The following is a 15,067-nucleotide window of genomic DNA, read 5'->3' as shown; positions in this document are numbered from 1 at the left end:
CTCTCTCTCTCTCACCAGTAATCTCCACAAGAACATTTCCCTCCCTTGAAATGGTGGAAACGAATTCTGTCTCGTACAACAATATCCCTAACATAAATCTTGGAGATGAGCTTTGTTACTGTGTGACAGTCCTCACACACCCGAAGATTCTTAAAAATCCGAATAGTTGTCTCTGGTTTTGTTTTGATCAGCCCAAATGCAACAGCCAACTTCTCACTGTGATACTGGATTGCTCTTTCTTTCTCCTCATCCTCTAGATCAAGTAATAAGTCCCCTGTTGCAGGTTTATACCCTTCTTCTCTTAGTTTCTCTGCAATCCGGTTCCACATCTGATAAATCTCTTCCACCTGTGGGTGAGACCCATCTCCAGCTGAAAATTCATGGACAATACCATTTAGGCTGATTGCACTGCACCCTGGAAGTTTTGAAACTCCTCGGTGTTTCATCTGGCTTCTCACTTCAAATGCTTGCTCCCATTCCCCAGCTGCAGCATGAACTCTTGCCAAGTGAATGTACCGGCCACTGTGTGCAGGGTCAATTTCAATCAGGATTTTCCCTATCCGTTTCCCTAACTCGAGATGTCCATGAATCCAGCAAGCGTTGAGCAGTGCCCCCCAAATGGCAGCATTTGGCTTGAAGGGCATTTTCTCAATTAACTCTTTTGCTTCCATAAGCAATCCAGCTCTGCCTAGAAGGTCTACCATGCACCCATAATGCTCAATTGTCGGGTTCAACGTATAAACTTTTGTCATGCTCTTAAACATGGATTTCCCATCATCAACCAACCCTGCATGACTACATGCAGTCAAAAGTGCCGTGAAGGTGATCAAATTTGGCTTAATTCCTGCTTGCTGCATTTGTACAAACCAATCAATAGCTTCTTGTCCCCGACCATGCATTGCAAAACCATTGATTATCACTGTCCATGCATAGATACCCTTCTTCTCAAGTTTCACGAAGACTTCTAGAGCTTCTTCCATGTCACCACACTTGGTATACATGTCTATAAGAACACAACCCAGGATTGGATCAATTTCAATTCCGTTTTTGTCCATATAGGCATGGATCCGTCTGCCTTGATCCAATGCTCCAAGATGTGCACATGCTGAAAGCGAGCTTGCGAGCGCCACATTGTCAGGTTTGACACCTGCAATCTGCATTTGATGAAAAAGGTTCAGAGCTTCCTTGTTCAGTCCTGCCCCAACAAAGCCAGACATCATTGCTGTCCATGAGATCACATTCTTTACTGGCATATCTTTGAAAAATTCACAAGCCATCTCTATGTCGCCACATTTTGTATACCCATCAATCATTGAGTTCCAAGAAACAATATCCCGCTGGGGAAGACGTTCGAAGAGGAGATGTGCAGATTTGATGCTGCCAGAGATGGCATAAACATGAAGCAAGGAATTCATGGCATAAATGTCCAAGCCAAAGCTTGTTTTTATGATGTGAGCATGTATTTGTTTGGTCTCTTCCAAAGCCGACAGACTGGAACATGCTTTGAGCAGGAAAGGGAAGGTGTAAGCATTATGTGGCACTGAGTGAAAGAGCATTTGATGGTACAGAAGCAGGGCTACTTCTGGCTCATTGCTGTTCGAGTATCCTCTGATCATGGCGTTCCACATGAAAGTATTGGGTCTGCTAATTCTGTCGAAAACTTTCCGAGCATAGGTCAAGTTGCCAAAATCTGGTGAGGTGCTTGAAGCTAGGAGCCTGCTCATCGGGAGAGGGTCTACGATAAGACCTGTTTTATAAATGTGAGCATGGATCTGCTTCATTTCCACCATTGTTGAACATCTTTCAAGCAGAGACAGGGTCTGTGCTACATTTGATTCCAAGGAAAGCTGACTTGGTAGATTCAGCAAAACGGGTGCCATTGAATGGTTGACAGGTGACGAAAGTGTTAAGAGGTTCATAATGAGAAGACGATGAAACAATGAGGTATTGTTTCTATGGCTATGACTTCATTAAGGCTTTAGGATAAGGTTCTTTTTATATTTTATAACCAGGATAAGTTCTTGATATTGACAGGAATATCGCCTTTTAGCAATCACGTCGAAATTTTGTTGGCCTTCGACAAAAGAAGAGTAATGCTATATCGGCTGTTGCGTCATTTTTAAAAGTGACCTTTTATTATTATTATTATTATTTTATTTATAAAATAAAAAAATAAAAAAAGTATATTTATATCAAAATTGACTTATGCTGCACACTAATCTTATTGCGCTAATATAACAGTGCTCATTAACCTTTGTTTAAAAAAAAAAATCAAAGGCTGATGAATACTATCACATATTCACATTAGCCTAGCGATTCAGTATTTAACATTTTTTTTTTTTTTTTTTAACGAGTAATTTTATTATTCACACTCATTTATCATATTCTGATGTGACTTGTTCTAAGTAACTTCTCATGTTAGTTACTTAAAAAAAATAAATGTGTAAATTATTTAAAACATGTCAACCGATATTATTTAAGTACGATAAATGGGCACATTACTTAATAAGGCTTCGGCAAAACAGCCAAATCCACTCAAATATGGTAAGAAAAAGAAGCAGCATAAAAACAGACAAGAAGGAAGAGGGACACTTACCTTAGAAAATTGACCAAGTAATCAACTCAAGCAAATTTAATTTTTATGAACATTTACCATCAACTAAGACAACCTGAGTCTACCAGACAGGAATCATTCTACCTAAAGCCAAAAGCCATTAAAAGAGAAAAGAAATAAAGAAGAAAAAAAACCTCCATGAGCTCAGAAAAGCTCAACTAGAGATGAATTTACATAACAATGAACCACTTTACAGTCTCCAGATGATTTTCTGCCCTGTTCCATCAAGAAGCCAACGAAGAAATGATGCACACCAACACTATAATCAGCACTACAGCACAAACCCAGTAAAACCATTTCTTGTTCTTCTTCATTTGACTGGCGTAGTAAAAACTGTTGGTTCCCCCACTGATAAAGTTACCCGCACCCGCCAAATTCTCTTCAATATCATCAACATTTTCCCCTTGTGTCTCAACCAGAACAGCCATGTCAAGGAAGACCTGATGAAGCTTGTTCAAGCTCCTCCGAATATCCATGGCCGCCTCATGCCTCTCTTTACTCCTTAAATCCACCTCCGTTTTCCCTTCAAATAACTGAACTCTCACAGCCCCTGAAACCATCTTTTCAACCACCTCCTCGCTTGGTACTTCACCCGTTGCAGTGTAGTACCTCCTCTTGAGATCCTCCTTGTGATCCGACAGAATCTTTTCTCTCAAGGACTGGAAATCATTCATCATTTCCCTCAGCTTGACTCTCAAACCATTTGTCACCGACATCCTTGTCCTATCAACCGGAGTTCCCTCTTTGTATGCTTCTGAGATTCTCCGATTGGTCACATTGGATCGGTCGAGCGCTTCTAGCCTTGCCTTGACGATCTTGGCTTTTCGGAGAACTGCAACCATGTCTGATTCCATTCGGTCTCTTAGCCCGCGAAGAACTTTAGCGCTGTGGGTAGACTTTGTCTCTTCATTCAGGTGTTGAAGATCAAACAAGAGATTGGTGATCTCTTCCATTTCGGCCTTGATTGCATCAACTTCCTGAAAGAACTGAGAGAGGTTCGGTTCGTCAGAGTCTTCAAGATTGGCTTCAAGGTCCTTCTGGGCCTGCCTCTTCAGATCCACATAACTTAAGAACGATTTTGTCATAAGATCATTCATATTTGCAAGAATCTGCAAAACCCACCTGCCAAAATATATCAAGAAAATCTATTTAGAGGCACAAACCAAGAAGTATAAAAACCCAATGGATTTTAGAAGAGAAATTCAGGAAGTGTACCCTTGAAAGATTCAAAGATTTGGATCGACTTCCAAGATTCACTGATTCCCTCGGAATAACTGCTCCAAGAGATCTGAATCAAACAGATAACTAGCATGAAGTTTGAGACATGCACTCAAGAAATATTAGAACCTATAGAAACCATAAGAAACGGCTTCATCAAATCTTTGGTAATTTCAATGTTCTGATTAGTAAACAAAACCGGGAAGAAAGTGACGAGTAGTGGAAATAAGATAAAAGAAAAACCCATCGACAACAGTGTCCAAACCAAAAAAGAAAAAAACGAATGTCAAAGGCTAAAGAAGCCATGAAAATCTGCGAGTTCAAGAATGGGTTTGCAGCATGAAAATGAAAAACCGCAACATTATGCAGTTAAACATGTGGGTTAAAGCAGTTTGAAAACTTATAAAGCCTATGAAAACCAAGAAGAAAGAAGGGAACTCAAAAGTGGGATTCCGTAAGACCTTGGAGAAATCGATGATCTGTGAAAAGCTTGTCAAATTCAGAAGATCTTCCTTCCTTCTCTCTCTCTTTCTCTTCAATAGGAGAAGAAACTCTTCAATTGGGGGGTTGACAGGGTTGTGATCGCTCGGTTTCATTACAGTTCGTTATATATGTATGTGTTTGAATTTCAAACTTACGTTTAGCATTTTGTAATAGCCGTTATTGTGTAGAGAGCAGGGGTTGCGATTCGCCCTAATTATCGGGCACGCTCTTACGGCATCGTTTCAATTCTTTATTTCTTTAATAAAAAAAATAAAATAAAAAATCTTTCTGAGCACATTCATTAGGTTTTTATTTTTTTTTATAAGAAAGATAAATAAGTAAAATAACAAAGAAAGAAAAGCTGGAGGATGATTATTTCCATTGTTAAGCCGGATAGATAATCGAAAAGGATAAATATGAGAACGCTTTCTTAAGAATATCGAAAGACAAGAATAGAACTGAGAATGTCTGAAATGATCGAAACAATCTTTCGATCCATGATGAGATCCAGATGGTTGAAAGCTAATATCACAGTTAACGAAACACCCTCCAACATGAAGTTTTTCAGGTTAAAAAAGACTGCTATGTGAACAGCAAGTAGGGCTGCAAGAGTTTATACTTCCAATGTAATTTGGATGATCTTTCACCGACTTTTCTATCTACAAAATGTGGAGATTATAACAACATTGTCACTAGTACTATAATCCTGTGAAAATTCCGACACAGAAACACCGGTTAGCTGTTGCTGTCTGCGTTCAGCCCCAGGCTTCCTATATATTATTGAACTCAACCACTCCCAAGCAGACTCTTCAGGTCAATATTAGACTCCACCTGTTGTTTCTTGGCCTTCTCAGCCTCAAACTTCCTCAATGTAGTCGAACTTAGTTTCTCTCCACTAGATTCTTCAGAAACCAGATCTACAACTTCAATCTGCAACAGACCCATGATATTAAGGCCTATTTTTTTGGACAAAGTTTTCCAAGCAATTAAGAAGAAACACTTTCAGAAATTTCTACATGGATCAACTCTACTAAAACTGGAAACTCAAACCTTTAGTTGTGATAAACCTCTGTCGGCTCTCTTCTTATTAACTGACAGTCCACCTGGTAATGTCTCCTTGCTGCCAGAAACCAAATCGAGTTAATCAATAATTATCTGCTACCACTTTGTCAGAAAATTAGAAGACCAAGGTTAAAGAAATCAAATATCACTCTGAGACCTTATTTTAGAACTAGTGAGATGCAAAAACATATTCATCAATAACAAACCTGACTACAATTGCCTCCAAATTTTCATCTACAATTGAAGGGCCATAGGGGTCTGTGATAGGCTCAACTTGCACTACCAGCTCCAGCTTGATAGACTGTGCATATATATGCATGAAAACGGAAACTGGAAATTATCATTATAAAAGAAAAGCCTGCACGCAATTATGATGTTAAAACCTTATGGAAAATTTTATGATGCATTGCAATTGAGGTTGCGGGATCGAGGTCCCTCTGTTTTGCCACCTACTCCTTTCGCACGGCGACTTTCGGTCTAACTCCCTTCAACCAGAACAAAATACAAGCACCCTCTTTCCCTTTAAACCCTTTATTTTGCAAATATAGACATCCCAGTTTCAGAACATGTAGCAGGTAGCCATCATGCCAAGATTGAAACATGGCAAGATGGTAGCCTACAAGGGAGATATAAACCTACTCAATCCCACCATCTCAGCTACAATACCGGCTTATTGGGCTGCTACCACCAATTCGACTGGCAGCTTTCCCACAAATTTATACTCCTTATTAGATCTTTCCCTTGACAGCGGTAAAGATCCCCTATGGTAGCTTTTTTTGTGGCCTTTCTTGACAGGTCGTGTACTTTGTTTTGCTGTTTGTATTGATTGACTATCTCATCTATTAAAAAAAAAAAAAAAAAAGCCCATACAGAAGGTGCATCTTGTACCATATACCTTGATGTAATTCTCGACATTATGGATCCTATCCTCAATGGGCTGTATTATATCTGAGAACTGCAAAAGATGGAAAAAGTAATTAAATCATATCATCTTACGTAGAGGGAAAATTTCAGAAAGAAAAAGGAGAATAAGGTTGGCGTCAACAAAGTCCATGAACGTGACAAGGAAGAAGGCCATAAACGAGTATACTTTGAAGTTGGGCTTGATGCAGAGTGTTCTGGTACCATCAATTATAAATCTTCCAGAGACAAGAGGACTTTACAATTATTGCATATAAAGTCGATTTTAATAAAGCAAATACTGCCTGCATGTTTCTTGAAAAAATTAAATGCACCGCCACAAATGAAACTGAATGAGGATTTCTAACAGAAAATTTATACCACAAATCAAATCAAAGAAATTAAAATCACAAATGGCTATTCGTCCAAAAAAATAAATATCAAAAAGGCTCCTGGAAACAAAAGTTAAGACATAGCATAGCATAGCAAAGCTAGTTGGACCTTAAATATTCACAACCAACTAAACTCCCAGCCATGCAATAGCTGCTAATAGATAAAATTGCACAGTCCATCCCACCTGAAAACCTATTTTATTTTTAGACATACAACAAACCACCTACCAAAACATCCATAAGACGACATTACCCTTTAGATCTTCAAAGAATTATTCAATGCTCCAGAGGCAAAGGCAATATTCCGCGCCCCCCCCCCCCCCCCCTTCTCACATAAAAGGTGGCTCCACCATTTATGAATTCTATACAAACTTCTAAAACAAATATAGCAGTTTAAGCTACAACTGCTAAATGCGACATGAACCCAGATTTCAAACGGATATAACCAAATGGGCAATCCAGAAAACAGTAGTCAAACACCACACAAGCCCTTGTACAATCATATTACTGCCACAGCTCCAGTAAAATGGTTTAGCAAAACAAAAAGATCACCTGTTTGTTAGTCAACATCGGCCCGTCACAAACTCCAATCACTATTCGATCCCTCGCCAGCTCCGCCGCTGCCTAATTCATCATTCTCACCTCATCAACCTCATCAAATCCCATCATAATAACAACAATAACGCCAATTTTAACGAATTAATCAGTAATAAACACAGAGAGAGTGGGACCTTGAGAAAGCGGCGGTGGCCGTTGTGTAAACGGTCAAAGGTACCGCCGAGGACCACAGCGCCGTATGAATTCGGCGGAGAAATCTCGGACTTCACCACCGGATCCTCCGGAAACGACATCGTTCTGGGAACTCTGTTTTGCACCTAGTTAGGTGGGTTGTCGTTTGCGTCTCTGGGTTCTCCAATGGAAACCAACCACTTCTTATATATACTATTAAGGATCTGGCCCATTTGGGATTGTGTTCGGTGCGGCGGAGAATGAGAGGGTTCAATGAACCTGGACATTTCGATCCATTTATATATATGACCAACTAGCTAGGGGTGGGCAAAACCCGCCCAGCCCGACACACCAGCCCCGATCCAGAGACCGATTTTTAGTGTAAAATTTGCGGATCCGGGATGGGGTTTTAACTATCCGTGTGGGGTGGATTGCAGGTAAAAGGTTTTAAAATTACCGGGTACCCGCCCTGCAACCCTAAAACCCTTAGAGTTGGCTTACATACTGTTATTGCTATAGTTAAGATTGAATATCAAAATTACCTTACTTTTATAAGCTTTTAATAAGAAAAAGAAAATGAAAAAAAATTTTAAGAGATTCAATCTTAATTGTTGCTTAAACTACAACATATATTAAAATAACATGTAAGCCGGATCCAAAACCCACTATCTCTTTCTTTCCTCACGCAGTCACGGCTTCTAGAGAGGATTTGAGAAAAAGTGGAGAGAAGAGAAGAAAAGGTAGAGAAGAGAGGGGAAGCCATGAGGAAGAGAGGCGCGCAAGGAAAAATAAAAGGAAAGAAGAAGAAGAAGAAAAGGAAGAGAAGAGTGTAAAGAAACATGAATTCGGTTTCTAGGTAAGCGTGTAACCCATTAACTCTCCCTCCTCTCTTTGAGCATCTCAGCAGAGCAGAAGTAGACAACATAGCTATTAAAAAAGTATAATTTTTTACTTTAACTACTCACTTTTTCATACACACTCTAATAAATTTTCTATTATACTATCTATTTTCTTTAAATATTTTTTTGTGTGGGAAATAGTGTGAAAGAAAGACGAGGAGAGAGTAAAAGAAAGAAAGACAGAGAAAAATAATAATAAACAAAGTTTATAGTGTGAATAATGAATATGCTAATCAGCCCATTTATTATTCATACTAGAAGGAAAAAATGCAAAATAACTATTATGCTGGAGATGAAAAAAGGCTAATAATATTCAAATTTGATTATTATGAAGAATTTGCCTATTTTCTTGGAGATGCTCTAAGCTTGCCACTTACCCCTCTCTAGAATGCTCCATAGTACACAGGACCAACCAAGTGGAGGGGAAGAGGAAATTCAAAAAGGGTAATGTTAGAATTTTTTATTTTTTTTTTAATCTTATTAAAGTTAATGACTTTTAAATTATCATTAGATTAAAATTTAATAATTATTTATCATAAATTTAATGATAATTTTAAATGTCAATTTTGGGAGAAAAAAAAAATCCTTAGTATTACTCTCCAAACCAAGACATTTTGATTAATTTTGGGATAAGTGTTGAGATTCACATGCGGCTCAACAAATTCGTTCTATATTTTAATCACTTTTTTTACTTTAAGTATTATTTTTCAAAGTAACTTCATAACGCACACTATTTTAGTTATCCATTTTTATTATTTTAATTAAATATTAATTTTCAAGTTTTTATTTATTCTTATGAAAAAGAATGCTAGAGATTAAAAAATGCTTATTAAAATTTGTTGATTGAATTGCAGTCACTTCTAACCACCCCACATAAATAATAGGTGTACCGTGTAGGACACCTTTCTCAGGCAATCCGAAGTTTGTTGGTCACGCCTACCCTTTTGGTCGCACCTAACCTATCTGTAGGGCTGCCCCATTTTTATTTTTATTTTGTACGACTCCCGAGTCCTTCACTATCAATAAGGAGAATCTAGAGATATTGCAATGAGAAAAATTGGCATTGAAAAATCTTAAAATCAACTTCGTGAATAACTACACCTCTTTAAATAAAAACCACTTTTACAAAAGTAACAATCTTCAAGGGTAATTTAATAATGTAGAACAGATAGAGCCCCTGATGATATTGCTCCAATGCCTTTCAAATACCACAAACAACAACATTTGCAGGATTCACAACTGCTTAACCATAGCAAAACACTCGTTTAGGAAATTATGCAGCTCCGACACATATATGTTGGGGAAAGTCCTGTAATGGTCAACATGAGGGGATGTTTGGAAGTTGAAGGACCTTACCTTTCTCCCCATCCTCCTCTGTTCATCAATAAACAACTCTACAGACTGAAAAGGAATGACTTTGTCTGCTGTGCTATAGAGGTAAAGCTGAGGGCAGCATGGCTGGCTTTTTGAGAGGTTGGAAAAGATTTTTGTTAACTTCCTGCCAAACAAAAATTAAGTGAAATCAAATTCCAACCATTTTCTAGAGCAGCTAGTTACTTATCATCTAGGAACAAGTAGATATGTGTCAAATAGTAAGGCTGTGGTAGCAAAAACTGAAACATAAACAAAATAATTACAATTCCACGTCTGGCAACTTCAATAAAAAAGCAAAAAGCTTCTCCAAAGCTGATAGAAGCACAGTTTCAATTATGGGAGGTTCATTCAATTCTCCAGCCTTAACTACAGGGTATGCCGCAGAGCTGCGTTTCTTCAGTAGAGCGGCAGAAAATCCAGCTGCCCACACCTGTCACGGTTAAGACAAGTTATCGTCTAATATCCTTACAGTTAATCAAAATGGAATTCTACCAACATCCTCAAGCAAAATACTTATCAAAACACACGGATTTAAAAGCCGGGAATCCATGATCAGAATAACCTAACACAGTCCATAAATCCTATCTTCACTTCCAAGTAGGCAAATGTGGTCAAAGAAGTTTAACAACAAAAGCAGTCTAGTACCTGAGTGCAAACATCTTTTATGGGTTTTTAAGAAGACAGTAGAACCTACACACATAGTTGGACATCATAGGAGGCATATATGTGCATCTGCAGCCCCACTCCTAGATTCTATTGACGATAAGTTTTTAAAGTTCAAAATTATAACCAAAAAAAAAAAATGGTTGTTAAGAATTTAAGGGTTGCAGAAAACTTAAACAAATCATTATTCACAATGGCAACTCTAATAAAATCATACACAATAACTGCAAAGTAGAAACAGATTTCATCATCTCTTAAAGAAAAACCGGGCTCATCCAAAGCTGCTCTCAAAGCAGACCAGGTCAAATAATAATTCAGTTGGACTGCCTGGGTTGATTTGGATGGTTTAATTCACTTAAAGTCACTTCATTGTTGTTTAAAAATGTTGGCTGGCAGGTGCCAACAAACAGAACTGTAGCACTTGCTTTTTATGTGTCACAGATTGCCACTTTCTAATTAGATCAAGGTGAGCTTCAGTGGGGGGAAAAAGAATGCTTCATAACTGAGAATGATGGTCCAGGAAGAGAAGAATCATTGATGAGCGTCAGTAGGGTAAACTATCACTGAAGTAACTGCAAGAGCCTTACAAGACAGGTGAAGGATCCCATGCGCCAAATCAAAATCGGTCAAATATGGGCTCTTAAAATTAACATATTAGAAGGGAGGGAGAGAGAGAGTAGGAAAGAATCACTGAGCTAACTGCAACAGCCTTACAAAACAGATGATGGAGCCCATGTGCCAAATCAAATTAACTCAAATATGGCTGTTAAACATATTAGGAGAGCGGGAGAGAGCTATCGAAACTATAGGGATACAGTATGCTGAACCACCCTGTCCAATGAGCATTAATTCATTTTAGGATTAAACTTTACCCACTTGAGGCGCAGGGTGAGTTCTGTTTGCCAATCTATGGTTTTGAAAGCAACACTTTACTCCCCTGTAGTTGCAGTTCATTAATGTCGGTTATACGTTCAACATTATACAAGCAGGAACACATCTTTCATCTTAGAGGTACATAACCAAAATCTATCCTCAGTCAATCAATCAAAACCTACTAAATAACCCATCACAAAATGTGCATTAACAAAATCAAACAAATCAGACCAAAATCTCCTAAACATGTTTTCACTTTAATGGATGAGTTCAAAAAAAGAAACAAACAAAAGAACCTGATTATTAAACGGGTCCCCTCCTCCCGAATCAACGATGCATCCTTTGATCTTCTCCATCAGGTCCTTTCTACCCTGGAAAGCATCAAGAAGGGCACCATAGCTGCAAAAATCCAACAGCAATTGAATTCGCTCAAACAAGCTGTAACAAAAAGGAAAGAAGAAAAAAGTACGATTATAATCATGAAGGAGTTTTAACTATTCAACCTACACAAACCAACCCGTATTGCTAAAAGTGTGAAAAACCAAGCACCGCTCTCTGCCGTCCTCTTCCCCCTCCGACACCCACGAGACGAGCTCGTCGGCCAACGCCGAGATCCGCTGCTCGACTCTTTGCCCCAAATCGAACCACAACAGCTCTCTCACGTCGACCACAAAAGTCACCGCGTGGAGCCCCCTCGCGTTGTACCACTCCACGTACCTTTTCAGGTGCTTCGTCTTGGCCCCGAGCCACCCCAACAACACCACCGCCACGACCCGCTCTTTGCCGCCCAGAAACCCCGCATTGCTCGCATTAGAACTCTCCGAAGCCCGGCTCCACACGGAAACGCCGTCGTTCGAGCGGGACAGGAATTGGCTAAAATGATTGGTCGGAATCGGCGGGCCACTGGACCTGGAAAATGAGAGGGACGAGAAGGGATTGGGATTGGGATTCGAAGGGACCGCCGAGAATGAAGAGCGGGCGTGAGCGTGTGAGAGAGAGAAGCGGGGTCTTGTTACGGCGTCGTCTCGGTTAGCGACTATGAGCGAAGGAAACGGTGTCGTTTTGGCGAAGACTTGGCGGGTGAGAATGGAGTGGCCGTAGAGGAACCGGAACCTCGCCGGAGCTTCAATGGCCGAGCACGCAACGCTCAACATTTGCAATACGCGTGTGGGGTCGTCACTCGTTGTTGTTATCTATGAACACAACTCGGGAAAATTTTCAAGATGATCAGCCAAGCATGGGAAAATTAGTAGTTTTTCCATGAAATCTTTTCCGCCTTGTCTGGATAATAACGTCGTCGTTTCGGACGGTGACAAAATGCGCTAATCTGATCAGTTTGAGGGAGAAAAGGGTTTTAATACAAACATTTTGTAGAATTCATCTTTTAAAAACCGGCTGAATGCTCAAAAACTTAAATATACATCATCAAAATTAGACTTAATCATGTGACACACTAGAATCGTAACATATTTGAATTTTGACGAAACTGGTGAGAATGAAGAAAATGGGGCGAGAGAAACTAAGGGAAGAGGGACAAAATCTTGCAGTATAATTGAATTACTGGGAGTTGATTATAATTATTTGTAAATAAAGCCTTTTGTATTATAAACTTATAAAGTTAATAAGAATAAAATGTAGTCGTTTGAGCAAATTATAAACCGAACCAGTAAAATTTCTCATCTTATTTTCTTTTATTTCACTTTCATTTTATGTTCTCTTTCATATTTTGACGGAACCTTTTCACTATGCCATCAATGATAAGACCACTTCTAGATATTACTATTTTTACCATAAACTATTTACAAACTATATGAGAATTCAAATTCTTAATACATCAATTACTAAAATTAGGGGTGTTGAAACGGTTATAGTAGTTGGTTATTGGCTCTACCACAACTGACTTTGGCGGTTATTGGTTTTTAATAACCGCAACCGCCTAGACGGTTATTGGTTATTTTATAACCGACGGTTAGCGGTTATTCAATCCAATAACCGCGCAGTTATAATCGTTTTTTTTTAAAAAAAAAATTGGTTTTAAGGCTTTTAAAGTGTTTTGAGCCTTAATTTGCTATTTTTTGGTCTTATTTGAAGGGTGTAAGACCAAAATGTTCAAAAAATATGAAAAAAAAAAAAAAAAAAACATGGCCAAATAAATTCTAGCCCAAAAACATGGCTAAAAAAACATAGCCCAAATCCATTAATCCAAATTCAAATGAAAAAATTAAAAAGACAAATCCTATATTTGGATACATATTACAAAATACAAACCAAATGGAAGCAAAGCAAATATAAATATAATATATATTTATATTTATTAATATAAATATTTATATTATTATATATAAATAAAGGTGGTTATCGGTTATAACCGCCTTTTTCTACCCCTAAAACTGTTAACCGCAACTGCCGTAATCGGCTAACGGTTTTTAATAACCGACTTCCAAATCGGTTAGCTGTTATCGGTTTGTGGTTATAATCAGTTATCAGTTTGAACACCCCTAACTAAAATATTAATTTGGTACCTGTCAGTTCACAGGATAATTATCATGTTTATAAATTGACATAACACTACTGTTTTTACAAACATATACGACATTTTATATGGCTACATCAACAATTAAAATATCAACAGTGGCATAAGAGTCATGTGGTATTCATTTTTTATAAAAATATGGATTATCATTGAGTTTGTAAGGAGGTTATAGGAACATTTATAATACTTCAAGCATTTTTCTTATACTAAATGATATTAAACCACCACCTGTTATCGCAATTTCATCAATAAACACTCCAACCACCCGATTCGGTTAAAAAAGAAAAAAACAAACGTACTCAGGGCTTATTTGGGATTGTGTTTGAGGGGCTTAAAAGTGCTTTTAACACTCAAAAAGCCCATTTGAAGAAAACTGTACTCGTTTGGTAAAAAAATTAAAAGCGCTTTTAAGGGTCCAAAAAGCCTACAAATGGTCAAAAATCACTTTTAGCAAAAGCTTAAAAATAAAGCTTTTGCCCAAAAGCTTTTTTTTTACTTAAAAACTCTATTTTTCAAACGCAATCTCAAACAAACTCTTAATAAATGAAAACTACCGTGCAATTTTCAATGTCCCTTAAAATGTGAGGTTCTAATCTTTTTGTACTTTTAAAATTAACCCCTATGGCCTTATCCGTTAAATTTGTCATCAATTTAAAGGGTTAATATGTAAAATACATGTTATATTCCCAAAATACAAATTATGCCCTAATTTTTTTTTAAAAAAAAAAAATTCAAAAATCAAAAATCAAAAAGTAAATAAACCAACAAAAAAGGGAAAAAAACGACCTACGACCATTGGTGTGTTTTTCGCTTTTTATGAATTTTTTTTTTAATTTTATAAAAGGAGTATTTTGATTATTTTTGCTTTTGGTTTTAACAAAAATTATAGCGGGAAAATAATTGAAAGGGTGGTGGCAAATATATATTTTTTATTTTGACATGTTCACACAAGAAGGAAAAGGGGATGAATGATTCGAACTAGTGACCTCCACTTCATGAGGTGTGATAATACATTAACACTTAAATTGTGATTTAATTTTCTAAAGAAAAAAATTGTGATTTAATGGTCAATTGATTGTGTTAGAAGTATATATATATATATAAAGACGATTAGTAGTTAGTGGTTAACGGTTTTAAAAAACTCAATAACCGCTTTTAAGGAAACCTGTTCACCCCTAGACATGATCATCAACCGATTAAGTTACGCTTTAGAAACCAAGTCCTTCTAAGTATGTAGTTGATAAGTGTGGTTTTTTCTACTTAATATTTGAAGAAAATGCTTTTAGATGTACATGAACTATGATTTATTTTATTTTTTTATCAAATC

At 37.6% G+C, this 15,067-nt stretch overlaps 4 protein-coding genes across 4 annotated transcripts; all 4 read right to left on the bottom strand.

Annotated features, from left to right (window-relative positions):
* Nucleotides 1-11: 11 nt before the first annotated feature.
* On the bottom strand, nt 12-1,971 carry LOC132188688 (Tetratricopeptide repeat (TPR)-like superfamily protein). The gene has a single exon (XM_059603214.2). It carries the CDS (start codon nt 1,917-1,919, stop codon nt 12-14), a length of 1,908 nt encoding a protein of 635 aa, XP_059459197.2. The 5' UTR covers nt 1,920-1,971.
* Nucleotides 1,972-2,703: 732 nt separating this feature from the next.
* Nucleotides 2,704-3,955, bottom strand: SYP112 (syntaxin of plants 112). Its single transcript, XM_088517441.1, has 2 exons — nt 3,830-3,955; nt 2,704-3,736 (listed from the first exon to the last, which is right to left on the bottom strand). Exon 2 carries the CDS (start codon nt 3,709-3,711, stop codon nt 2,839-2,841), a length of 873 nt encoding a protein of 290 aa, XP_088373567.1. The 5' UTR covers nt 3,712-3,736; nt 3,830-3,955; the 3' UTR covers nt 2,704-2,838.
* A 917-nt stretch (nt 3,956-4,872) lies between these two features.
* COAD (4-phosphopantetheine adenylyltransferase) lies at nt 4,873-7,623 on the bottom strand. The gene is made up of 6 exons (XM_059603303.2): nt 7,401-7,623; nt 7,222-7,293; nt 6,273-6,332; nt 5,584-5,678; nt 5,366-5,435; nt 4,873-5,245 (listed from the first exon to the last, which is right to left on the bottom strand). Exons 1-6 carry the CDS (start codon nt 7,518-7,520, stop codon nt 5,102-5,104), a joined length of 561 nt encoding a protein of 186 aa, XP_059459286.2. The 5' UTR covers nt 7,521-7,623; the 3' UTR covers nt 4,873-5,101.
* Nucleotides 7,624-9,385: 1,762 nt separating this feature from the next.
* LOC132186991 (alpha/beta-Hydrolases superfamily protein) lies at nt 9,386-12,496 on the bottom strand. Its single transcript, XM_059601130.2, has 4 exons — nt 11,715-12,496; nt 11,504-11,606; nt 9,935-10,101; nt 9,386-9,795 (listed from the first exon to the last, which is right to left on the bottom strand). The coding sequence occupies exons 1-4, from the start codon at nt 12,359-12,361 to the stop codon at nt 9,531-9,533; spliced, it is 1,182 nt and encodes a 393-aa protein (XP_059457113.2). The 5' UTR covers nt 12,362-12,496; the 3' UTR covers nt 9,386-9,530.
* Nucleotides 12,497-15,067: the final 2,571 nt, after the last annotated feature.

The sequence above is a fragment of the Corylus avellana genome, chromosome 6, assembly GCF_965113065.1.
Source record: "Corylus avellana chromosome 6, dhCorAvel1.hap1.2, whole genome shotgun sequence".
NCBI classification, from domain to species: domain Eukaryota; kingdom Viridiplantae; phylum Streptophyta; class Magnoliopsida; order Fagales; family Betulaceae; genus Corylus; species Corylus avellana.
This window is presented reverse-complemented; position numbering and strand designations above follow the sequence as displayed.

What these genes read in the sequence shown, in the direction of transcription:
- LOC132188688 (XM_059603214.2), bottom strand. Translation starts at nt 1,919, where the DNA reads ATGAACCTCTTAACACTTTCGTCACCTGTCAACCATTCAATGGCACCC.
- SYP112 (XM_088517441.1), bottom strand. Translation starts at nt 3,711, where the DNA reads ATGAATGATCTTATGACAAAATCGTTCTTAAGTTATGTGGATCTGAAG.
- COAD (XM_059603303.2), bottom strand. Translation starts at nt 7,520, where the DNA reads ATGTCGTTTCCGGAGGATCCGGTGGTGAAGTCCGAGATTTCTCCGCCG. An exon ending in ATGTCGAGAATTACATCAAG is followed by an intron (nt 5,679 to 6,272) that starts GTATATGGTACA and finishes ATATATGCACAG; the next exon opens with TCTATCAAGCTGGAGCTGGT. An exon ending in GAGGTTTATCACAACTAAAG is followed by an intron (nt 5,246 to 5,365) that starts GTTTGAGTTTCC and finishes GGTCTGTTGCAG; the next exon opens with ATTGAAGTTGTAGATCTGGT.
- LOC132186991 (XM_059601130.2), bottom strand. Translation starts at nt 12,361, where the DNA reads ATGTTGAGCGTTGCGTGCTCGGCCATTGAAGCTCCGGCGAGGTTCCGG. An exon ending in GGGACCCGTTTAATAATCAG is followed by an intron (nt 10,102 to 11,503) that starts GTTCTTTTGTTT and finishes TAACCGTGACAG; the next exon opens with GTGTGGGCAGCTGGATTTTC. An exon ending in AAGTTGCCAGACGTGGAATT is followed by an intron (nt 9,796 to 9,934) that starts GTAATTATTTTG and finishes TTTGTTTGGCAG; the next exon opens with GAAGTTAACAAAAATCTTTT.